At 37.7% G+C, this 27,242-nt stretch overlaps 1 protein-coding gene across 1 annotated transcript in view; it reads right to left on the bottom strand.

Moving 5' to 3' along the window:
• Positions 1-27,242, bottom strand: part of LOC150085319 (metabotropic glutamate receptor 6-like) — a 243,655-nt gene that overhangs the window by 21,466 nt on the left and 194,947 nt on the right. The window contains exon 5 of the mRNA XM_090373995.1: positions 13,273-13,809. Coding sequence (XP_090230121.1) covers positions 13,273-13,809 — 537 coding nt within the window. The remainder of the gene's footprint in view (positions 1-13,272; positions 13,810-27,242) is intronic.

Below are 27,242 nucleotides of genomic sequence, written 5' to 3'. Positions count from 1 at the left end.
TTTCTGGGAGAAAAAAACTTTACTATTGGCGCTTAAAACCGGCTTACTCAGTCACGAAATAAAAAGTTCCCGGCGTCATTGACGAGATTCGAACCGGGACCTATTTTCACGCGGTGTGGGGAGGATGGCGATTATAACCACTTTGCTACCGCGAGGATCCAACTTTTATCACTTAGGCGAACGTTTATCACTTGACCAAGGAGCCCGTATTGACCGCATGAATGCCGCAGGCGACGAATCTGTATGATTAGGAGCCTCGGATATATGAGACTCTTCCGTGGTAAATTGCGATGCTATATAACTCTATAAATTGGCCAGAAATGTACAGTCCTATGTTAGTGCAATGTGTGTATGTTGTACTCTACAGTTGTTTCTGAGCTTTATGCTACCGGGAAAGCGGCTTCCCATTACCCGTCCATGCCGTTGTGATACTCTCAGCACTATACACTAACCCGTCCATGCCATGAGAAGGCGGGATGTAGTTATCCACTTTCTGAACTGCTAAGTGAATAGGATACTTAAAAGTCCGCACTCATAGGAGGGAAAAAAAACTAAACCTGCGAGTGCTAGTGCAGTTTACTGATTGTATGTATGTGTTGTTTGTTTTGGGGTGGCTCCAAGACGTTCATCTAACTCACCTTGTGTCTCTGTAACAGCGGGTACAGAATCTCTGTATATTAGGTCTGTATATTTGTTTAATGATACACAAAGCAGGTAAACCCACCAAGAGGAAGGCCACAATGACAATTCAAAAAATACACCAAATTCAGGTATATATTGACAATATACAGATGTTACAATGTCCACTAAAAGTCTATGACCCAGTGAGGGGTTCTGAAGAGAAATATTTTAAAATTTCAATTATATATGTTTTTATCACATGTAGAGTACCAGTTAAAAAGTATATGCAACGCTATAGCAGAAAGGCATTGAAAAGATAATAATAAGAAAAAAACACAAGTATCTTCAAAATTAAAGAAATAATTGCTTCTTCTCTTGAAGACTTCTGTAGAAAATTGCAAAGCTCTAAGTTTTTAGAATTTTCCAAGCGAAGTCCGACGTTACCTTCATGTATTGTCGAAACTGTTTGAAAAGTAATTGTCGTTGTTCTTCATAAATAGGGAAACAAGTAATACTTGTATCCAGGTCACGTCGACACAAGATAATGATGAACTTGTTTTCACAGCTAAAATACTTTGGACTTCCAAGATCCATGACCAGTTAGCAGTTTACAGACATAATACACATGGAGGGGTGAGTTGTCTCTGGTAACTCTAATATGAAATATTTATTATTTATTTAAGTAACTCATCCCAAGCGTACGCCAGGAAGCATGAGTGAAATGATTCAACAAGTGCGCCAAACATTTTACTAGGCAGTATACATTAATATATATGTAACTCTGACTACTTGACCTCTCAAATTTTGAAAATAAATCTTATTTAGTAAAGTTTGAAATATTTAATCCAGACAAAATCTTGATTAAAGTTTGTGGGGGGAAGAAATGATAACTTTTACTTTTTATTTTTGTTTCTTGATTATTATTATTAAATATCTTTATTTAATATTCTTTGTTTTGTTCCCTTATTAGATATATAGACCTTTTTTCTTATACCCCCACTTACACATCTGACTTTGGATTCACAGGAGAATTGAGGTTCAGGGGAACTTCTCAATTACGTATAATTCCCTTCGGAAAGGCTGAGTGTTCAAGAATGACAAAAACACACATTAATTTATAACATAACATAGTTTATTTACATATATATACACAACATGATAAAGTGATTAAAACTCAAGCACATACTAATATTATTCAAATTTGCCTATGTAGCATCAGATATATATGCAAATTAATACATTGGGTTTACACTAGAACAGTTATTTCTTTCTACACAACAAACTTAATATCTTTACAAAAACTGATATAGCTTCTTCTTCACACATGAATAATAATTACTTAAGAGGATTAGGTAACACCCTTTCTCCTGTGTAAATCAAATCCTTACCTTATAAATTGATTTAGGAATTTCACTCTTAACTTCCGTTTTAATTAGTGCCCTATTTTGTCTTGTGGAATATAATTTCACAACTTTCTCTAATCAAGACAGATAGTACATTTGACATCAATTTCTGGACTAATGCTGGTCTCAAGTGTTAGCTACATTCATAAGGCTATTTCTTTCTCTGTATTCTCTACATTTCCCTTCTAAAATATATCATACCTATATGTAAAACAATAACTAATAACAAATATCAAATTTCTCTCCTTTGCCTTTCTACATATGTCTGATTATACATTAATCAAAACCCATATCTGATTTATCTCTATATTTATGTATACATATTTATATTTTTGTACATCCTTCCCTTAACATCTTTCTAAACTTCTACTAATCTGATATTAGAGTTCCTACAGTCCTTTATATGTAAGTGAGAATACCTTATAACTAGTCACTTACTTAATTTTACGAATCGGACTTCTCCGTTTTGGGGCCTTCAGCTCCTTGTCTGGGAATGGCATCATCGTTTTCCAAGGGCATTCATCTCAGGACTTCAAGAGGATTTTCGTACGGATCACGGTTCTGCTACTTTGCTTAAACTCCCTGTCCATCTGGTCTGGGCTGGTACTTTGTTGTACGATCATACTCCTTCGTTACGGGGACTGCTATCTTTCCTTCTGCTTTGCTCCGTCCGCTCTAGGCTGGCACTTTGCCTTCACCGCCTGTTAGTTTCGATACAGGAACTGCTTCCTACCGTCTGGGACATCAAAATGGGCTTCCTCCTTCTCATCGAGCTACTAATTCCGCGTTTTCGCTCCTTCTCTCGAGCTACTAATTCTGCGGATTTCGCTCCTTCTCTCTCCACCTTATTAAAACTCATTCACAAGGAAATATTTCACAGCGCTCGTTTGCTTTCGGGCCACTACCCTTGCCTTCCTCCATGACGGACAGGCTTATTCTCCTTACACTTCATATTTCTAACACAACCGAAACCTCCACTGTCAACTGTTACCAACTCATATTTTCTACCACGACCAAACACTCGGAACCGTTCATGTTACTAACTCTTTTTATACTTTAACCGACGAAAAAACTGAACTGTCTGTCCTAGCTCATTTCCCCAAACACCGACAAGAATCTCTACTTTGTCTCCCCCTAACTCATTTCCATAAACACCCACATAAAACTCAACTCAGGTTCTGTGTCTCTCCCCCCTGTTCACTCACATTTTGTTCATCTGAATTACGTACCGCCCCTATATGTCAGGCGATACCTAGTTCTCAGTCTTAACCAATCTTTTCATTTTATCAAACTTTCACTGTGTCCTATTCGCCCATTTTAATTTTTCCCAAGCTGTCTCTTCAGTGCTCTATCCAACTCCTCATTTTAAGAAATTTGTAAATTTTCCCAGGCAGTCCGCTGCTTTGAAGTTCAACGCCATCTTTCTGTTTCACTTAACACTTTTTCTTCCTAATATACTAAAACTTGCTATCACCGACAGCCAGACGCCAGTCTTAAATCTCATCGGAGCATTTGTCCCGTATTTACAACCCGTCTCTTCTCCGGGTGTCACCGATCAAAGGAATGTCCCGACAAACTCAGTCCTTTGCCGTATTGTTCTTTTGGGGCCATAATTATTCACACGTACTCGCCAATAGCCGCTGCTACCTGTTTCCATTGTTTTCGTGCGACCTGTGTGCTGGGAGCTGAAGTGCAGTAGCACACGCTTCTTGAGTAGACCGGGGTTCAAGCCCTGACTGCTGAATACGGTCGATCTTCCAACCCGCACTGGACCAGCGTGGCAGATTATGGTCCATTTTCCTCAGCATGAATTGTTGAGGAGGCTTCCATCCTGCAGTGGGTTGATAATGGCTGCACTATTTTTTTTTTTTTTTTTTTTTTTTTTTGTTAAGCCTACCGCTCCCTTCTCTATTACTTTGTCTAATTAAATCCCTAGCGAGTGACCCATTATCTAAATAATATTTGTGACTAGTAATGTTTTGCTGCCCCATATTGCTATATCAGAAACTTTACTTTAAATTTATCTCAGTTTTGTATAAAATATTGTACTTGTAAGATATTTTTAACTTAAGATATTTTTTTTAAGATATTTTGTAAGATAACTATGACTTGTAAGATTTTTCATCTTACAAGTTATACTGATTCGAGTGACTGCTTCTGCGAAACTGTTCAAATTTCTATTTGATATGTTATAGATAATAATAGGATTTCAAATAAAATTTTGATTTTAAAATATAGTGAACCCTCGAATTAACGGACCCCGATATAACAGATTTAACGGACCGGACAAATAATAATACAGTAATGTGCATATTAATCTTGACCATATTATTTTTTTAGGTTATACAAAAACTTCAGTGTTATTATTAATTAAAAATTAATAATAATTACCTATTTCCATTACTATTTTGATAACTACCTACTTTTATTTTTATAATCAAATTCAGGAAATTGTTTTTTATTCTTTCTGAAAACATGTTCAAATAGCTGCTTTCCCAGATAATAGATAAGAGCACGCGGTGACTTGCGAGCTTGAACGTGATTCGGGACACTAAACTGCAGGTCTACCGACGCGCTTTGTTTCGGTCTCAGTCTGCCTCAAGCTGTTGTGGTCAGGCTGCGTACAGAGTGTTTCTGTGATTTCTGAATTGTGACTTTATTTATTAAATAATTTTGCAATCCTTACAATTTAAAATGGCATCAAGTGATAGAGGAGCTAAAAGAAAGCGTGTGAACTTAAATGTGGCACAGAAATTAGAGTTAACTGAGAAATTAGAATAAGGCGTCTTAGCAGCACGTATTCGTGAAATTTACGGAGTAAAAAAACAAACTGTTTCTGATATCCGTAAATCAAAGGCCAAATTGCAACATTTTATATTTACAACAGAATATTACATATTATTTATTATAATTTAATAATTTTATATTGTACAGTACTGTATATTGTATTAAAGTTTTTTTTTTTTTCACGTTAAGAACAATAAAAATGCTCCCCCTCGGGTTACATTCGATTTAATGGACTTTCGGCATTAACGGACGCCCCTTCTCCCCTATTACTCCGTTAAATCTAGGATTTACTTAACTTCGGACTTTTACCCTTTTTTGTTCTTGGTAAATCAGTTACCTGTTGTGGATTATGCAATAAACAAACGAACCTTGTTTGTTTGCCTTGTTTCAACTGATGTTGTCTATTTGTTTTTCAGGAAGAAATTAATTACCTTCTCCTAAGAGAATGAAATTGTTTTTTCTTAGAATTCATATTTGATCTTTCCATATTTGATTTTTCTCACTAGAAAAAAACCAATTTTTGTAAATTTCATTCTACAATTTGACAAAAAAATTATTATAATTCCATGAAGCAGTGGGATTAAAATATTTTAAATGACTGGTGTTCAACAAGATGAATATAGAATGGTAGGTGGGATAAACATGAAAATCAGCGGTTCACGATTGTGCACTAAATCCGAAAACACAACACGATTGGATACTAATTTCTTTTTCTTGTTTTTTTGTTTCTTGAACTACAATAAACAGCTATACAGCAAGATCAATGGATATACTAGCGTAAAGGGATGAATTTACCACTGATTTTCTGTGGCACTCATTTTTTGACTTTTTTGTATCATATATTGTTTTCTTAGGAGATGAAGATCTGAATGAACAATATCAGAAGACGTATTGCTTTGAAATTATTTCCTAATCAGTTTGTTTGGCCTCATATTTAGATTTTCCTGTGCTTTTCGCTTAAGACGTAAATTGATTTTTTTTACAATTTAATAAATTATCGGGGAGAATAGGGTGGTTATGTTCATGTCACATGAAAATTAAGCGTTTCTTTTCCTTATCAACAGGAAGAATACATTTTCACTTTTTTTTTTTAAATTGCACGGAAAAGTTAAACTTCAGTCTTGAAATGTTTTTGTTTCACTAAATTTATTTTTATCAGAATGCAAATTTTATCTCTTTCTGTTTCAAATGGGTTGTCAGTTTTAATTCCATACTACAATTGCGACAGACTGCCGTCAACGTTTATACAAATGGAAAATAACTTAGGTTGGAACAGAGAAAGTACATACTGTTTGTATCGACAACTCTCACAGCAATTAAAGGCATCTTGATCTATTCCCCAGAGCACATTCCAACCGTTTGATGACTGATTAATAGTAAAGAAGATGCAGTGACAATCGTGTAACTACGTACTAGGATTAAAAGGATTTAACGCCCAATTGTGATATTCCCCATGAAAACAGAGCTCAGAAAATCTTCCTGTCTAGGAAATGGAACACTGATTTATTAGGGAATGTAGTGTTCTAGTATCCGCATTTCCCATCGTAAACAATGAAATAGACCTTGACAATGCTGAATAATTTGGTACAATTGACCTATAACGAGTCTATAGTGAATCGATGGAACCATTGAAGGTATATCATGGAAAAGGCATATGCCCTTACGATAAATATGATATAGTTGCTAGTACAGCAGGAGTATCGTTACGAGCAATAGCAGTGTTTACTCATGTATCGATGCAGACGGTGTCTAGGGTATTGAAGTCCAGCTGAAAGAACATACTCCACACCTAGGACGGCAGATGTCTGGTTAACCATGTAGGCAGAAATTGGGAAGCAACGTTGCACATAATCACCAAAAGCATTAACACTAGATGGAACCAGGTACCGCAAGCACAGTACAAGGGGACGTCAGAACAATAAGTTTACGCAGCTACATAGCAATTCGCAAGCGTCTTGTGCGTATAACTGTAATAGACAAGTCCGTTTGCAGTGGGGAACGGTGACATTGGAGATCTGGGGACATATATGGTTTACCTTTGACGGCCGTGTGAGGGTTTGAGGGAGCCTTACGAAGCAGTGGATTATGAATGTATCTGCACACCTTGGGACTGGTGGTTTTCTTGTGCATGGACTCTTTTGGGAATCTGACACTGCTTTTCTTATTATTCTGCTAAAACTGGTTCAATTTCAACATCATGCGTTAAACCAGTCTCTTAATTTTAAGATTGCTTAGGTGCATCAATTAGGTGACAAAAATTGAGTGGATGCAATCCTTATTACACCATCAGACTCGTACATTAAGACACCGCTTATATTTTACATTTTTGAGTTGTATTAACTTAAAGAATTTAGCCACGTATTATATATCCAAGTTATTCTGCGTCCATAATTTTAGCTTTTTGTGCATTTTGACTGTTTACGAAAGAGAATACGTCTACTACACAAGAAAAGTAGGTAAAGTTTGAACACGGCATTTTGTTAAGGCTGTTGAAAATTCATTTGGAAAAATTATTCAAAATTTGTTAACTAAGGGGTCATCTTAGATTTGGCAGCGTGCCAGCATGACATAATGTCAAAGGTCTCCTAGAATTAGTTATATATTAGGTCTATACACAATAAGGACCTGGTATTAAGGGATTATAGGTTAATCATCTGTTTCGACTATCTTGAGTGTGTAGGTGGGTTAAGGATTATGAGAAGGAATAGCGAGGAGAGTTTCCTCATAGCAGTTATTGACACTTTGAAAAAATTACCATTATTTTCTTTTATCTGTTCGACTACCTTGATCTGAAAATAGTTATATATTTTCTTGCCTTCATAAACCATGGATTTAGACAAGCTTAAGTTTAAAGGTCACTTAGAGGAAAGAATATTAAAGTTTCCACTCGGAAATCCCTAGTCTTTTCAAATTCCCAAAGTACAGTATTAGTGAAATATGAGAGGAAAAATTATTCAAAATTTGTGAACTAAGGGGTCATCTTAGATTTGGCAGCGTGCCAGCATGATTTCCTTCGGGAATTTCCTTCTAACCTGCTCCTATTACTTTCGCCTACTTACTCATTCCCCTCCGTGCTTTTGAAAAACGGCAATAGAATGTACCAGGGCAACATATACGGCCTTCGACACTTGTTCGTTACCCCTTTGAAGATGGTGTAAACGAAAAGCCCCCATTATGCTTCGAGTAATCTTCTCACTTTATATTTTCAATTATTCGCCATGCATGGATTTAGGATTAAACTTGTTTTTATTCCTTTGTCTTGTTGCAAGGTTCTTCCATCTTTAAGTAGGTCTTTGAAATAATTTCAATCTATTCTGATTACATCTTACGTGGATGCAGTTATTCCTGAAGAACATCCCAGGTAAGGGATTTCCTGACTTAAAATAATATTTCAAAATTTTAATATTTCTTAATCCTATGTATTATATTTATTATTCTATTTTTATTTTGTGAAATTCAAAACAATGAATTAAATTCAAATTGAGGACACAGATTCTCTACAAGAGAAAATCACAATAATTAGCATTTTTCCGATTTTACGAATATTAGCGGGTCTCGATCACACAAGTTGTCTGTCCAACTGTCTAATAAAGTTTCGAGACAAGAGGATTCCCATAATGTTTTTTATACAAATTCAGATGTGTAAAGGATGATTCTGGAGATGACAAATAGTTTTTTTTTTTTTTTTTTTGTGTGTCTGTTGAACTAACTCATTAGCCAATATTTGATTGATACCAAAAAACGGCTTTGAATATGATGGAAATGCGGATGACACACCGTAGTCATTCAAAAAGTATGGGAGGTCAGTCAGTGAATGCTGAACAGCTAAAATATTAACGTAAATGGAAAAGTCGACAGAACAGACTGTGTGAGGTGTCTATGCCCAGTGCGGTCCAGAACGACTCCATTTTGAGTAATTCGTATCGAGTACAGTCTTCGTTTTTAATATACACGGTGTCTCAAAAATATTGGTACACACGTTTAGGGGAGGTAGGTAACATCTAAAAGAATGTAAATCGCATAGGAACCCATAACCGGAAACGTCACCGTAAGTCGGTACACGGCGCTGTTGATCAGTTCGCGAGAGAGAAAATTTCTGGTTTACTCATTCAAGCAGTAGTCGCCGCACGAAGAGCATGCATCAATATACGAACTGTGAGCTGGCAGACATGCACCTAGTGTATGGATTAGCAAAGGGCAATGGACGAGCCGCTCAACGAATTTATGGAGAACGCTTCCCAGACAGACATATACCGGACCACCGTTTGTTTGCGCGTGTGCATCAAAATTTTTGCGATTATGGGTCATTTAGAGGTAACAGGAGTAGTGCGAGCAGACCACGTTCGACGCGAACTCCTGCCATAGAAGAAAGTGTGTTGAATACCGTCCAGAATAATCCTACTACCAGCACACGTGCCGTTGCCTCTGCCTTAAGAGTGTCTCGTTGCAGTGTACAGCGTGTCTGGCACGACGATTCCTTATACCCCTTTCACCTCCAAAGGGTTCAGTTACTGCTCCCCCAAGATCATCCTGCACGTGTGGCTTTTGCGCAGCGGTCTCTCCAAGAAAGTGTTCAAGACTAGAATTTTCCAGCCTATGTTTTGTTCACGGATGAGGCTTATTTCACTCGGGAAGGCTTATTCAATCAGCACAATGCTCATGTGTGGGCTCACGACAACCCACACGGCGTGCGCCCCCATGCGGCACAACATCGCTTCGCAATAAATGTGTGGGCAGGTATGGTCAGTGACTGCTTAGTCGGCCCATACCTGTTACCATCCCGCATGAACTCCGTTAAATATCGGATCTTTCTTGAACAAGTTCTACCAGGGTTACTTGACGATGTTCCAACAAATGCGAGACGCAACATTTGGTTTCAACATGACGGGGCGCCTGCCCATTATGGAAGGTGTGTTCGTGCCCATTTGAACAGGCGTTTTGGGCGTCGATGGATTGGCCGTGGTAGACCCGTTGCCTGGCCCCCACGCTCACCTGATTTATCGAGCCTTGATTTCTTTCTGTGGGGGGGGGGGCCCTCAAATCTATCGTGTATGAATCGCCTGTGGAGACGGAAATGGATCTCGTCTGCGCTGCTGCTACTGTCAAAGAAACTCCAGGTGTGTTCGACCGTGTCCGCCAATCCATGCTGCGTCGTCACGCATGCATCGCGTCTCATGGTGGAACCTTGGAGCATCTGTTGTAACACCATGAAATGCATCCATCTCGTATTCCATTGTTAATATTATGTGAAATAAATGTTTGCCACTAATTAATACTGTCTTGTGTCATTTCTGCTTCTTCTACCTCCACTACTACTTTCCTGTACGATTCCGGTTATGGGTTCCTATGCGATTCACATTCCTTTAGATGTTACCTACCTCCCCTAAACGTTTGTACCAATATTTTTGAGATACCCTGTATTTTCTATAACTGTCAATTTGGGGCTTAATTCCATAACTTATTCCAAGGCAACGTAAGGCAATTTTTATTATTATTGTTATTAGCCATATGGTACAAGGAAGCCTGAGGCTTATGCTGTACCAGCCGAAAAAAAAAAATTCCCGAGTTACCCCCTGTGTGTGTGTGTGTGTGTGTGTGTGTGTGTGTGTGTGTGTGTGTGTGTGTGTGTGTGTGTGAGAGAGAGAGAGAGAGAGAGAGAGAGAGAGAGAGAGAAGTAGAAAGGCATCACCAAGAAAGAGAAGAATGATGATATCCAGCTCAGGACCCTGGGTTTGCCAAGCCCATACTCACCAGATGTGAGCCCCTGGGGTAATTATTCCAGCAATTAATAGCACACTAAGTAAAAGATATCCTACATTCCAGTCTAAATCGCTTTCTCTGTGATTGGAATTTATATCCTCCAGTTCAGGGATCATTTGCAACAGTGAAAATTTCGTCTTCATTCATTTTACTATCCCCTTTTACAGCTTTATAGACCTCAATCAGGTCACCTTTAAGGTGCATGATTGCCAAGCTCTGTAGCCCGCGTCCTCTTGGATAGCACAGTCGGTATAGTCACTATCATCTACACACCCGGTGAAAAAGACATGAGTTCGAAACCCGTCAATAACGAGAGGAATTTTTATGGGCCTTTTCACAAAGTAGCTAAGTTAGTTCCGTCTTATATGACGGTAGCATGGTTTTTTGTCTCGGAAATTGGAGCTTTTCTTCCGTTAAACAGCATATTGACCACAGAACACGCCCATCTACAGACATACTGCGCAATATGTCATAAATTGCTGATGTGTGTAAAACCGTACAACAACCAACCAACTGTATCCCACATATCTGCAGTCTTTTCTTATAAGTGCGCTATTTCAAACGCTTACCAAGCCAGTCTTTGTTCCTTTCAAGAAGTTTGATGTTTCCTTTTAAGGTGTGGTTTCCGTATTTGAACACAGTTCCAAGTGCGCTCTCACAATTGCCTTATACAGTCGGATTATAGCCACTTTCTACATGCAAACGGCCGATAAATCATCGATAGGGCACCATGGACTGTCATTGCTACTTTTTCACAATGTATGGAGTAGTTCCCTAAAGGGGGGGGGGTGGAGCCTACGTGAATAACTCATTTTGCTTGGCAATAGTAAAATGTAAATTAAAATCAATCAACTCCAAAAAAAACCCCCCAAAAAAACTCAGAATTTCAAAGCGATGAACGTGACACGATAAACATAAGTCAAACGTGGTGCGTTCAATAGGAGTAGGATGAAAATGGCGTAATCAATAATTTAACTACTTTATTTTTCAGAGAGAAAGAAAGAATTTACAGCGATATTATCAATGGTGTACTCGCTACCAACTAGCGTCTTGCCTGCATCGAAAAATCTTATATTATTCAAGGAGCGAAAGTAATAACAGTGCAAAGCACCAATGAAAATATGAAAATATTCAGAAGAAATATATATATTTTTAAATAAATAATACGCTTACGTGTCTAATATTTAAACAAAAAACATGTTAAAATTTGATCGTGGAATTTCTTTGCAGGTAATGTCTCATGAAAGAGTTTTATTTTACTGACAGAGCCGAAAACACTCACACATTTAATATTTAAACGGCTCCATGACAAAAGGCGTTACACGTGTCATATTATTCTGAATATGACATTTTTGCGCTCAAAAATGATTTTTATATTTAGTAATATTTTTTGTTATATTAAAGAATTTAGGCACGTATCATATATCCAAGTCATTTCTGCATTCGTTATTTAACAAGTTTTGTGCGTTTTGAAAGATTTAAGAAGCAGAAAATGTCTAATATATAAGAAAAGAGGGTAGTCTGAAAATTACTTTTTTGCTATGGCAGTTGAGAACTTTTAACGCGTTAGAAAAGGTTGAATTTTTCACTGAACTTGTTAGCTGAGTGGTTGGTTCGATTTGGCAACATGCCAACGTAAGATTTATCAAACTTTAAAATGAGTTTCAGCTTTCTTTTGAGACATAAACACAAGAACACGTTTCAAAATTCATATTTTCAAGAACGTATAACGAAATATCGGAATTTCTGTGATGAAAACAAAAAACCAAACTTCATTGGTTTTTTGATTTCAAAAAAATAATAGTTATTATTTTACGTTGAAGTCTTTCTGTAGGAGTTTTCTGTTTTTATTTTATTATTTTTAACGATGTTATTTAAATAATCTATTTTCATATTATAACTGTCTACGAGGGGTGATCATTTAATTCACGGACTGGTGCAACATTTTATGTACTTGTCCAGTACTTGTCGAGCTAGTGTATTGCTAGAAGAGTTTTTTTTAGCCGCTTGTCACTGATGATCGTTTTGAAGCATGTATCGTGTCGGACATACAGATTGAACAGCGATATGTAGCTCGTTATTTTGTAAGGCGGGGTTTAAATGCATCGGAAACAGTTAAAGATATGAATGAAACGTATGGCAATGAGTATCTTGATAGGGCGGCCATATTCCTGTGTGACAGAACTTTCCGGTGTGAAGAAGTATCCCCATCAAGACGCTAGTCCCCGTAGGACTAATATTGTGCAGGCCGTGATCACTGCCATAGGTGCCGAAGTTCTGCCACATTCTCCCATATTCATCGGACTTATACCCGTGTGATTTCTTCCTGTTTCCAAGTTTGAAGAAAGCTCTGAAAGGCAAGCATTTCGCGTCCGACACAATGATGCTCTTAGAGCCACAACAGAAGCACTTCGCAGTCTTTCGAAAAATGGTTTCCAAGAAGCATTTAATGCGTGGGTGGCGAAAGTGTGTAAAGTTCAAGAGAGAGTATTTCGAGAGGGAGAAATCCACACAAGATTCAGATGATGGCAATTAAGATAAGATCTTGTACCAGTCCGCGGATTAAATGATCACCCCTCGTATTAAATCATCTATTAACTAATAAATTAACACTGATATTAAAATTATTTTTATTTATAAATGTTTAATTTTTTAGATATATGTCATTTATATATTTTTATATATTGTTATTTCAAATAACCTGTGAATTGAACTCTTCTTAGGTATTCCAGCAGTTCAGTTCCATCCACAGGATCCATTGAAGAACAGAGACCAGTAGAAGTACCACACAAATTTGCATGCATGTTTTTTAAGGCATATGCAAATGCTAGCACAGCATCACTGACGAACTGAAGTTGCCTTTCTGGTTCGTAGCCATTCTCGTAAGTGATTTTTTCTTTGCCAGTGCACTGTTGGCTGTAATTCTGGTTGTAAGGGGTCACGCTGCTATTGGCCCAGCTACAACTGAAGTAGTGTTCCCAAAATTCTGTGAACCAGGGGTTACGTTGGTTATTATGCACATTCAGTTTCAGAAAGTATTCATCAAACCCCTTTACGGGATTAGCTTGAGGTTGAACAGAGAGGGTGCCCTCCACTTGTTCTTCGTTGCCACTAAACACCAGGGATCTAGCGCTCCAGCCATCGCTTCCTATCCACGAAAACATTCCAGTAGCATTGTTGCGACGAATTGCCCTCATCACTCCAGCCACTTCCTGGTCTGATCCGAAGATTATCACACCTGAAAGGTAAATATTCATTTATAGCGAAACTACAAGTATTAAAATCTGATGTAAAATTATAATGCTTATATTCAGAAGTGGCATGTTTAGTAACAAATGGTGTATAATGTTGCCGGATGTCTGGTCTTTGATCTGAACAGCCCGATAGTTGAACTTTCCCTCCAGTAAACAAACAGAAGGGTTTGAACAACTTTTTGTGACTTTACACAACTTTAAGAGAACCTATTACCCCCATTTTTATGATTAATTTTCCAATTTTTAAAGGGATTATATGGAAGATATATCCAGTCCCACCAAAAGGCTATTGGAGAACAATTCAAAAATATTTTAAAAAATGTTCCATATTTCTGATTTTTAAACAAGAGCATATGGGAATAATCCCCTACCCCAAAAGGTGTAATATTATTTTTTAAGCTTGAGAATTAATGACATTTCATTTTCAGTTTCAGTAAATTATAATGAAACATTAATTTAATTTTATTTTAACTTTAAATTTTAGTTTCATTGTATTTTTGATTATTATTTCTTATTTGTAAAAGAATAAGAGAAGTTTACTTCAATATTGTGAGGGGATGAAAAAGTTATTATTTCCGTTTTTTTGTTGAGTTTATTTTATTCTGATTTTTGAACTCAAATGAGATCTTAAACCCACCCTACATTTCGCAAATCTGACTGCAATTCACAGAAGATTCTAGTGTGTGTAAACGGGTGTTAGCAGAACATTAAAGACACCATTTATTTACAAAAATTTACAAACCTTTAATGAACATTTATATACAGCATTTACAATAAAGGAACAAATAATTACATAAAGGCATATCAATTTCCATATATTTGAACCATACTATAGTACACTACACTATCTCTCTCTCTCATCAACTATTCTCAATTTACAAATTATTAACATCAGTTTGTATCAGTCGTATCTTACTTAATATGAATCTTCGATGATTACTCAATCATTCTCTTCCATTACCATTTTTTATCACTTACATCAGTAAAACTCATTTCAACTGGTATTACTCTTTTTGTATACTTGTTTCTAGCTTTTAGCACATGAAATGTATTACAGCTGGTATTCTCTTACCTCAGTAATGTTCACTATAAATCCCTCATTCTACCTTAATTACTCTCTAGTTATCCCTATTATCATCTAGTTATCCATTTTAGTCATCCCTGTTTACTCATGAGGTTTCTCTATTAATAAAATTTCTTTCTCTTTACACCCTCATCTGGTATGTTATCTTGTGTTGGCACCTGGCCTAATTTAATGATATAGGTTAACATATCCTTACAGTACTACCCCTATAAATATAATTTCTTTACTAATTCCTTTATACTATTACTTTCTTTTCCGTTACCTTATTCCCTTACATTATCTCATAATCATTAGCATTCATAACAAATTATCTCAAGCTTTGTAACTAACTTGCCTAATACAACGGGAATGTCTTTTGTTTTTTAAAGGACTATCACTCAGTTCCTTGCAGAGTCAGGTTATGAATCCTTGAGCTCAGGGTTCAATAAAAATACAGGAACAGACTTACGTTCCGAAATGGCCGCTACTTCCAATTTCCTTGCGTTCAGGCTTCCGTCATAGCAGACAGGCTTTCTTCCATTTATTGGGCACACTGCCTTCCGATGCGGGACCAGGCTTTCTTTCTCTTCTTGGCTCACTTATCTGCACAACTTTCAGCGCACATCCCACTCTTCCCTTCTCTAGAAATTTCTTATTTTTTTTTACACAGCAGTATGACCTTTTCATATTTGTCGGTCACCTCCAAAATATCCATTTTTGTGATCACACTTTTCTCTGCTGAATATATCGAACTTATCCAAAATTCAGTCGCCCTGACGCTGTTTTCCTTTGACGCGAACACTGGACGTCCACTAACTTCCAGTTTACTTCCTAAAACGGTGGCTTAGATCAAAAGAGACGCTTCGTAGTCCCGTTTCAGAGTCCAAATTGCCCTCAGCAACACTTTCACGCCTGTTCTCAAAATGACATCCCTTCTCTAGTCATTGCACTGTCTGTGTTAGCCCTCTTACATTATTCGAAATTACTTGCTTCCATTTAGCCACTATTTTAATTCCCATGCATAAAACTGTCCATTACTAAATCCAGTGTTCATCCAACTTTAACCTTATTTACATTAAAACTAAATATCTAATCTTAATACTTACAATATTTAGCTTAATACTCCCTTTCCATCGCCCTTCCTGGATTTATTTAAGCTAAATAGATATTTCTATTATATTTGTAAGATCTACATGTATGATACGTAGAACACCGCTGTATGACACTCTCTAGAAATTAAAACGAAAACAATTAAAAAATCAAAAATCTTACATTACAGTAAAAATAATTAAAAATCAATTGAACACAATTAAAAATCAAATAATCCCTAAATTCTCAATGCCTATAAACATTCAACGACGGAATCTGCTTTGGGCTCAGAAATACAAATATTAACCAGTAGTTTCTTAAATAGGGGTTACCCCTTGCTACAATAAACCGAATTAGGGTACAAGCTAAGGATAGGATACAAAAAACTACACCAACCAACAATAGTAATAGAAAAAAAAAAAATTTATTTCTGGCCCATATGTTGAACAGTGGCACAAACAGCTTAACTGATTCTTCAAAGATACCGAACTTAAAATTGTGCCCAGGCCAATACGGAAAGTACACACTATACTGAACAATAGCTCCGTCCTTTCCTCGTTCGCAACGAGGAAAGGACGGAGCATACGGTCGAAAATGACCTGGTATACATTTCTTGCGGTGATTGCGAATCGTCTTATCAAGGTTCGACACAATTCCCTTTGAATTTGCGTGTTAATCAACACGCGGCCTCAGTTCGTGAGATCTACATGTATACGTGAGATCTCGTTCAGCAGCGTCAGAATTAGCCTTTCATGCCGTTAACGAAAGCATACTTTTTTATTTAACGAGGCCAAAATACTTAAGTGTCCAACGTAATTATACGAGACTATTAATTGCAGAACCCGTTGAAATTAAATTACATGAGAATTCTGTTAATGTTCGCCGGCCATATCTAATCTCCGATTCGTGGTCTTTAATCCCTATTTAAGTTCCATGCTCACTCCTATTCGGTAATTTTCATTCCTGTGATCACGACATACGGTCGAAAAGCGTTGTCAGCTTCAGGAAGGAAAATCGTTTTGAATTTTTTTGTTAAATTAGAGTATATGTTTTCTCTTTTTATTTTGTGCCAAGGCATGTAATACTGCCAGGCGTCAATGTATCATACGCGTGTTTTATGATAAATTTGTCTATTTTGTTGGATAAAAAAAAAACACCAAACTCAAGTTTTACGAGATGAGTGAAAATGGGGAACTTTCATCTGAGACCGAATAACTCGGCCACGGTGGACGAAGCCATAAAATTTCTCCCAGTCTCATTAAGATTCTTGCAGTTTATGAGGTTAAGAAATAAATATACAAATAAATAATAATTATCATCATATTTGAAGTAGGTACTCATAAGATATGCAACGTCATTCAAAATTGAAAAGAAAAAAAAATGTAGGGGGAAGAACAGTATCAGTTAAAAATAAGAAAAAAAATGTTACAATAAACATATGTCTCATAAATTACATATTTATATAATTATAAATTACATAAATATATATAATTATAAATTACATAAATATATATAATTATAAATTACAAAACTTAAAAAAGAACTGAAAATCTCGTCTCTTCTCAAGGAAAACACGAATCAGCTGTTCAAAATGACCTCCATTTTATCTGAATGTAGTAGCATCCATTGCAACGAATCCACGATTCTATGCCATGTCTTGTCATTTCAGGACTGTTCTTAATGGTTTCTCAGTAGTGTTATTTTTTCCTCTTGGCGTAGATAGTTACTGGGCGCTCCTTGATAATCGCCTTCCTGGTAGCAAAGTGGCCAGAAACAAGTAAACAACACACACACTGAAGAAATAATATTACACACGCTTCTGACCGTTTTGCAGAGTTGTGTATCATCTCAGTGTACTATGACGAAGTTGAACCAATGTTCAGGAACCGCCCTACATAAAATACCAACATGTCTAATGATTTCACAGCTCTCAAAATCCGATTTCTGAGTTATTCTACCCGTAGGATATCCGAGATTCTAGTAAACCACATGAAATCATGTTTCTTGTGATCTCACACAAGGTAAACTAATAGTAGTGAGGTGTGGTGGCCATTGTGCAGGACCTTTCCAACCAATTCATCCGGTTATTTTCACATCATGAAGTATTTGCTCTTAAAATTTCGCAGTTCGTCGAAATCTCCCTCTGCCAGCCTTTACTCGTAATGGTTTCAGCGTACCTATTTCTCTAAGTCATCTCTCCACGGCAGCAGTTGTTTTACGATTTAGTAATTAGACAAAATTTTGCAGCGTATATGCGAACTGCAGCTGCGGATTTCTTATGAACCTCGTCATAAATTAAAATCATATCATTCAAATAGTAAAAAGATTTGTTGTGCCATTAATATCAGTTTAACAAAGCCGTACGATGAATAATGAGGTAGAGGTAGTCTTCGTGGAACCTGAGACTCAAGTGTGAGACGTTGGCACTGTATATTCATGCTCTACCACACTGGTTACTCAGAACTAAATAATTGGTGAAATTCACGAGGTAGAACAACACTGCTCATTTCGTTGTTGGTACTTATGTTTGTTGTACACAATATTTTTATGATGAATAAAAAAATTAGAAAATCGAGATTTTCCTTACTTTTTATTTTTTCTTATTAATTGAGGTAATTTTAGTCAAACAAACTTATGGGCCCATATACACATAAGATAAACATTGCTGGGAGGTCATGCGTGCACTTATTAAAGAATTGCTGGTGGGCCTAGTTAGTTCAGCATACCTAACGATGTTTAATTTAAACAACGTCTATGTGTTGTGTTTCGCTGTGATTTTCGTGCTTTTTGACACTGCTATTATCTATCTGCCTTCATGACAGTTCACCGATGGTGGAGCGATGGACAAGATCATATCTTGTTCATCGCTGGCTAACTGCTGGCTTTCATACATTTCATAAATGTAAGAAACATGCAAGATTTTTTCCACGAATAATTAAATCAATGCAGTCACTTTTTGAATAATATAATCGGTCAATTAAGATGAGCTATTAGCTCCTCTCACTAATATTCCATTTGTTGTTGTTAGTAAAGATAACATACATAATATTTTAGGAACATATTTTAGACAGTTGTTCAAATGTTGTTAGGCTCTGAAAAGTTGGAAGTTGGTTCTACCAGAGTCGTGGCAGAGCAAGTACAGTAATCACTATCATTCTAATCCAGAAAACCTCGTGATTTATAGAGGATTTTGGCTGAAAAGCTGCTTCAATGTCGTAATGACTGTTAATCATGTCAAGAGTGTCTGAATGTACTAAATAATAAATAAAAACGTTTTACAAATGAATAATAATACTCTAACAAAAAAAAAAAAAATACAAATTAGGTATTTGTTGCCCCTCGACATGAGGGGGCTAAAGACTCAAAAAGCCCTATTAGCCGTGCATAGATCTGCCCCTGCTTGCCAGTCACAAATTTGTGTTTGTTAAAATCTTGTTCTGTACATAAATTTCTCCCTTTCTCTCGCCTTCTCTCTCTTTAGATCCCTCTTCTTCTCTTTCCTCTCTTAACGATTCCATAAATGTTCATTTTGGGTTTTTCTTTCTAAATATAAGAGTAATTGAGATCTAGGAGAACTGTAATCCTAACTGAATTACTTCCGAAGTCATTCAAGTAAATATTCGCGTCTTATGTGTGTGTTCGTGGTGATTCTTTTGGGCTTCTAGTACACATGAAGGGAAAAACAATTCTATTGCAAGCAGTTGCAATCCGATATTGTGTTTTAGTAGCCTTCCTGGTTCTTTTAAATTATCAATGTCTCCAGTCTGCTACCATTGGGAAATTATCCAGCACGTGGGTGTATAACTTTTTCCTGAGTGTGTACATTACCGTTATAAATCGTACAAAGCCTCATTAATAAGAAATCTGAGAAATGTTCAGTGGTTCCTTCCTAAATGTAAGCTCTCTCGAGAGGAAATAGAGAAAATAACTGGGAGGTTTATGTGTGCTCGTACTGTTTCTTTACGAACATTTGTCGTAATTGGATTTCTTTCTTTTGAAAATTTCATTAGGCAATCACACGCACAAGTTCTCCTATCATAATACTGAATTTTTAAAATTTAGCATGCAAAGTAAAGCATTTCATCTGACTATCAATCTTAGCCTTTCTATGATGTAATTTGCTCTTTGAAAGATGCTAGGGAGAGGGGAGTGGAGATAGAGAGGTATTCAGAGCTAAAGGTGAAGCTGTGAGACCTGAACACATTCACCATGCTCTTAACCCAAGGGAAAATGAAATCATTCTCCTGGATTGCAGAGGTCCTGCGAATTGTAAACGGACACCACATATTTTTATGCAGTCTCTTTACACTGCATGGTAATTTTCATATTTGATTATATCGCAACCTCTTAAGTCTCTTTCGCCCTGAACTACTTTTAACTCTTTTCCCTCTTGCCTACAACGCCTGTATTCATGTTTCTATGTTTTTCATCCAGCAACCAAATCAACCACAAGAGTACTTTTCGTCGTTTTCAATTCGTTGATGGACCGCGATCGATGTCTTGCGTGCCCTAGCAATCTAATTTACCTTAAATTACTGAAATTCACGTACCCTTGCAATCGAAGTGACGTAAATAAATTAAATAGATATCTCGCCTTCAATAACAAGTATTATTTGAGCGACTTACTGGCATCGTCATTTACTCCCAAAAGTTGGTAGTACGTCTGGACTTTGTGCCTATTTTCTGTTATCACGCAAGGCAGACGACGGAAAGGCCCCACGGCTTCACTTTAAGTGGAGCCGTGGGCCCTTTCCGTCGTCTGCCTTGCGATTGTGCTCGTTCTGTAGTGTGCCAGATTCTGAAGTTTATAGTTTTAATTAGTTCTTAGTGATATACATAAAATATCCCTGCATCTTTCTGCTTTCATATTGGTATAATCACCATCCTTCCCACAGATGGAAAAGGCTTCTGTTCAAATCCTGTCAATTTTTATGGGTGTTTTTACAACATGGCTGAGTTAATGGCCATGGTAGCACGGTTTTTTACCCTCCCGGAAACACGAGTTTTCATCCAGCAAACAAGTCGACTACAAAACGTACAAATCACGCAATTTAGACATGTATGGCTCATTATATAGTCTAAGTCGCTAATGAACCTATAAAAAATGCTTTCTCCTTCTTGTTGTGCGGTTTGTTGTGTTCTTCGTTATGATCACAGAGTGAAGTTCGTTTAAGCTTCTGATTGCTGAGTTAGTAATTCTCCTTCTTCGAAGGAAGGAGGTACTCTTGCAGGATTAAAAGAAGGTGTAAGTCTGTTGTCGTTAACTCTCCTCAGTTCGTGACCTATCCTAAACCGAGTCTCCCTTCTTTTCAAGTCAAGATACCAATTCTTATTAAATTGAGTTTCAAAAGTAAGCAACTTGCTTCTATGAGTGTACTGGCCTGTCTCGGAACTCTCTGTGAAGAAATGGAGCCTCTAACCTTCTCTATGTACTGTATGATGGCTTTCAACAAGTTAATTTTTTTTTTTGGTTAAGTACAGAATATACTGTATAATCTGCTTAAGTGCTTTCTGATGACCACGTAGATTTAACTTCGCCATCTGCAGCAGATTATCACTGCTTCCGTCATTGCACGTCCTCTGCTAAAGGGATGATTTCGCCTCATCGATCAAATCTATTAAAAAATGTGCTCTTCGTTTTATGAAGCCCTATTTATTGAAGTGCTCTGTATTTAGTTTTGATATAATTAACGTTTAATTTCCTTCTCAGTCTAACTTTGAATTATACAACTAATTTGTAATGCGGCTAATGCTTCTTGTAATTAAAAATTACTCTTTCTAATTTACGGTGATTTTAATCTTATTCTGCCTCTCCGCAATGATTTTGAGAACCACACTGGTTACCAATTGAACTCTCTGGACTTTTTTTTCGAATTGTTATCAGCTAGAGAATATCAAACTCTATCTTCTCTTCACCAATTCTGAAATATACTCTTGAAACTCAACTTTACTTCTTATCGCCGTCCTATTCTCGTTATTTTTAGGACTGATAAAATTCACTGCTCTTTTCCTCGTGTCGAGAAGTCAGGCAAAGCCAGAAAGGAAGAGAGTTATCTTTCCTGAATGCAGTAACTTGAACATAGCCCTTGGTCTATTAAACTCTTCCCGTGAGGTCTTTCTCCCTTTTCCTCGTATAGATTAAGCTGTAGATTTACTATCCGCCTGGTTACATTCTATCGAAAAAAGAAAAAAAAAAGCACAATTCTTCTAATACAGCATTTCTCCAATTTCTAAATTATGGTGGGAAATAGAACTTAATGGAGCCTTTAGAATAAAACAAAAACATTTCAGAACAAAACAAACTCCCAACAAATCTCGTAAACCTTCCTGATGCTGTGAACTCTAAAGCTGTTATCCTCTTTCTTGAGGAATGCTACTCCACCACCGATAATATGCTAAGTTTTCTCCAAAATCCCATATATATTTTGGCTAGTATAAATTCTGATTATTTCAACGTCCTTGAAATAATCTGAATTTTTTCTCTCTTTTGGCCTTGTCGTAAACTCTCAGAAATCTAGTCGTCTTTCAATTATGAGGCGATTCTTTTATTTTGACTCTAAATTTCATTCAAAACGCATTTTCAGTCCTCAAATTATCTTAATCTCTTATGTGTTTTGAATGTAAGACAAGATTTAAGTCATATCTCGGACACCTCTACTATAGTACGAGGGATGTTTGAAACGTTCGTGGTCTGAGTATGAAAGCTTGATGGTACATTGTTAAAAATTTCTGTAATTAATGTATAACATTTCAAATAGCAACCCACCAAGTTCCATGCAGTTTCAATAAAGTCTTTTTTTTAATTGCAAGTCCTGTAGTCAATAAAATTGTGTTAATGAGGAAAGATGGACAAAATCAAACACCGTTCAGTCATCCAATATTTAGAAAACACGGACTAACGCCGTGGGCAGCAGAATTCAAACAAGGAGAGGAAAGGAGAGCCTGGAAGATGACCGACACTGTGGAAGACCTGCAACGTCCATCACTCCAGAAATTGTTGACAGTGTGCATTATCTAGTTATGAGTGATCGATAAGTGACAGTTCGGTGCACTGCCAACGTCTTGGGTATCTCACCTGAAAGTGGGCACCACATAATAACGGAGGTCCTTGCTATGAAAAAGGTGTCAGCACTATGGGTCACAAAGTTAAAAAAACAGATCAAAAACGCATAACAGTTGTTAAGGCAAGTTAATATTTGCACAATTTTCAAAGCGATCCAGCAAATTTCCGTGTTAGGTTTGTGACCATGAATGAGACATGGATCCGTCACTTCAGCCATAGACAACAGAGCAGTCCAAAGAGTGGAACCACGACTCTTCTCTCCCCCTTACCCAAAGAAAACCAAGCCAATTCTTTCTGCTGGCAAGGTGATGCATCGACTTTTTGAGATACTGATGGAGTGTTGCTAGTGGATTATCTTCGGAAAGGGAAGACAGTCACAAGGGCATATTACATAGACTTTGTGAGGCATTTTCAGAAAGCATCTATGTTTTTTGACGCCGAGGAAAACTCAGCAAATGAGTCTTGTTCGTAAGTCTGTCATTGCTATGGCTGTACTGCATGAGTGCTGTTTTGTAATCTTGGACTCATATTCATCAGATCTAACACTATTGAAATTTCAACTATTTCCTAATTTGGAAAAAAAAAAAAAAAATATATATATATATATATATATATGGCTAGCATCCATTTTCCTACCGACAGTGACGTCATTGCTGCAGTGGATGCATTCCTTGAGGCCAAGAGAAAATTTTCTTCACAGCTGGGATCAACGCATCGGTGTCAAAACTGTTTTGACTCCAAATGGGACTTTGTTGAAAAGTAACGTTTTCACACTCCTGAAATAATTCCTTTGTTACTCAAATGAGTATTATTGTATTTACCCCTGTCGCAAATACAATTAAACTCATTTGCTTTCTATTGTGTTATATGGTTCTCTAATTTGGTCAGCTACTGTTAAAACTAATCTTAATCTTCTTCTCTTCACTGAATTCCATTTCCTAACGCGGAGGTTATGAAAGTGCAGGACTTGTCCCCCCCCCGTTAGGCTCACTTGGCGTTTGGGGAGGGGAGCGCTTGTGGTTTTCACGATGCACTTTTTTAAGGAAATATGGACAAACCATCCCACCAATTCAGATACGAAGCCGTTTTCATTTATTTCTGTTTTATTAGTATTTTATTTCTTTTAGATTAAATGTATTGACGTATACACTCAGTAATCACTGAATTATGACTTGAATGATGGACGGCGGTCCATCACCTAATGCCGTGATGGACCGCTGTTTACATGGATAACAGCCACTATTGTCCTAGACACTGGCTTCACTAGAAGAAAAAAACCAAGAAACTGCGGTTTTTTTTTGTCTATCAAAACAGCCAAATCCACCAGAGAACACACGCAATTTACAACAGACCCAATACATATGGGTATTTGTAAGAAATTACCTGGTGACTCTAATATAATAGTTTGGTTTTTGTGGATTTTGTCTTTCTTGATGATGGGCTTCACTTTTCTGATCAGGTTCTTACTTCTGTCACCCTGTTAATATTGGGTCAGTTGGCCTATATTCACTCTTATCTCTTCTGCTGTAGCCTTCTTTTACAGACTGGCGGTTGTCTTTGCATTTTGTATTATGTTAATGTCTGGTTTCCCTTCCGTTCATCCTGGTAGCTGCTACAGCGACACAGTAAGAGGCCGTGCGGATGGTGTCTAGTGTTACTTCGTTGTTTTTGAGATAATCTAGTGTTATTCGCTTATTGGGGTTGTCTGTTGACTTGCAACAGGACTCTATTGAGTCATTGCTTCGGTATGGTGTGGGTCGTTGGCTGTCTTCACTCTTCTCTTCTCGATATTGCGATCTCGTCTGTTTCCGCTTCAGCTTCTGTGAGTTATAGTTCTTGTACTCGATGTTCCTCCTTCAATTTTGGTTCCATTGTGTCTGTATTCGTTGCTCTTTGTAATTTTTCGCTCACATCCTGCTTGATTTTCTAAGATGCAGGAGCCAGCAGGTTCTTCTTGACGATGTTCGGTGACCTGAACGTTCGGGAACTGTTCCAACCACTTAGTATATAGTTTATTCCTGTACATTGTCACAACTATTCCTAGCTTCGTTACTTTGTAGTATGCTCGCATGATTTACTGAACCATTCCTATGCTCCACTTCTTCTTTCCTGGTTAGTCACTAGCACACTTCCAGCTGGTTTGGCTGGATGGTCTTGCCCTTCAGTTGTGGTAATCATAGGGAATACGGCGTCACTCGCTTTACTTTTGTCCGCGAGAGACTGTTCCTCTGCCTAAGGTCTGAACGCGAGTGACTTTATCCTTCCCCACGCTGGATTCGGTATGTTCAATATTTGTAATTCTCATCTTCATCCATCTATGAAGGTGGACCTGTTTAGTATTGACATCCAATGGAGGGTGGTAGTTATGGGAGCGACAACAGGCGGTGCCACTATCTGTCTAAGCCATAGGCGCATTATAGCCATAGTAGCTTATGTGCCTTTAAACTCCCATAACAACAACAACAACAAAATGTCTAAGCCGTCCGTTCGATCTGTGGAAACGTAGGTCCAATCGAGCGACTTTCGCGACTTTGTTCCTCATCTTTTGGGGGATTCGAACTCGTGTCCATGATATTGGTGGTCCGGCATCCTAACCACTGGCCTAATCGCATTCCTTTATTATTATTATTTTTTTCTTCTTCTTGATTGAGGGATTACACTCCGTGGCTGGTACTGCTACCAAGTACACAGGGTGGTTGTAATGTCTGGTGCTACTGTTGGTCGAGAAATTCTCTGACTGTTCTACAGGTGTTCAGGATTGCGACTTTCTGTAGTTTCTTGTAGATGTTCTTTGGGAGACCTATTGCTGCTAGGCTGCTATGTAGGGTATTTGGCACCATACCGATGGTTGACACGATGATCGGGATGGTCGTTACTTCTTGCATATGCCACATCTCCATGACCTCATGTCTCAGTTTCGTGTACTTCCTAATTTTTTCCTCATGGGTTTTCTGGACATTGCTAGTTTTGGGCACCGCTGTGTCAATCAGTTAAGTAGCTGTTGTTGTTATTTGGTTTTTTAGGAGCATTAGCAACTAAGGCCATATTGCTCCGGGATATGTGGTGGTCATTCCCTGACCTTTGCGCATCCTCCGTATTTGGTGGTGACGGACTCGAACCCCGGTCTAATCAAGAAGCGTGTGCTACCACTGCTGCTCCTTCTCACCTAGCTACGGAGGCACAAGTTTTCCATCTTGCCTTTTCCATCTTGCCCACAAGGGTTGTATCCGGTCTGTTGTGCGGGATGGTCTTATCCGTTATTATGGCGCGGTCCCAGTACAGATTGTGCGTTGGGGTCTCTAGTACTGTCTGGGGTTCGTACTTGTAGTATGGTACATTTTCTTTGGTCAACTGGTATTTCCTCGCTAGCTTCTGATATATTATCCTTACTACGTAGTCGTGTCTACTATCGTACTCAGTCTGGGTGATCACCTTGCATCCCCCTGTGGTGTGTTGGATCGTTTCTGAGGTCAGGTGGCATCGTCAACATGTGTCGTCTGACATTCCGGGCTCCTTTGCGATGTACTTTCTATAGTTTCTGGTGTTGATTACCTGGTCTTGGATGGCCAGTTCATGAGCGTCCCGCTTGTGAGCCATGCAGTGGAAGCAGTGTTATCGATGTGATCTTGATGGAGGTCATTGTAGTGTCTGCCATGGAGTGTCTTCTTTTCCCATCTTTCTATCTTCGTTTCTTGTGCCGTCTGGGCGGGAGGGGGCTCCTGGATTAGGTTGAGTGGGGTTTACCACTTATCTGTCTTCTTTATGGCCTGTAGTTAACCTGAAGTAATCCTTCAATCCTTCAGGTTAACTATCGCTGTTTTCTGTTGCTCTATCAGGTCCCTTACTCCCTCTTTCCGAGCTATCGTTAGTCTCTCCACTGCTGGCTTCGGGTAGTGTTGGCGGCTCTTCGTCATCATTGTCCTTGTTTTTCGCATGATATCCTCTAGCTCGGTGTTAGTCCAATCTATGACCCCAAAGGAGTGAGAGAGAGAAAATCTTTATTGCAACTAAATGAATACAATGTACATATATAGATTTAAGTGAAGTTGCAATTGTCCCGTCACGGCCAACGGCTCACATCAGAATAGAAAATTAGTTAATAGATAATGCTCACATCAGAATAGATAATGGATAATGCACACTGTAAAATTAAAAATGTCAAATGTAAACATGCCATTACACTTCCTCACATTACGCAGTAT

This window comes from Mastigoproctus giganteus, chromosome 5 (assembly GCF_048544385.1).
Source record: "Mastigoproctus giganteus isolate SK-2022 chromosome 5, ASM4854438v1, whole genome shotgun sequence".
NCBI classification, from domain to species: domain Eukaryota; kingdom Metazoa; phylum Arthropoda; class Arachnida; order Uropygi; family Thelyphonidae; genus Mastigoproctus; species Mastigoproctus giganteus.
The sequence above is the reverse complement of the archived record's forward strand: the minus strand, read 5'-3'. Positions and strand labels throughout refer to the sequence as shown.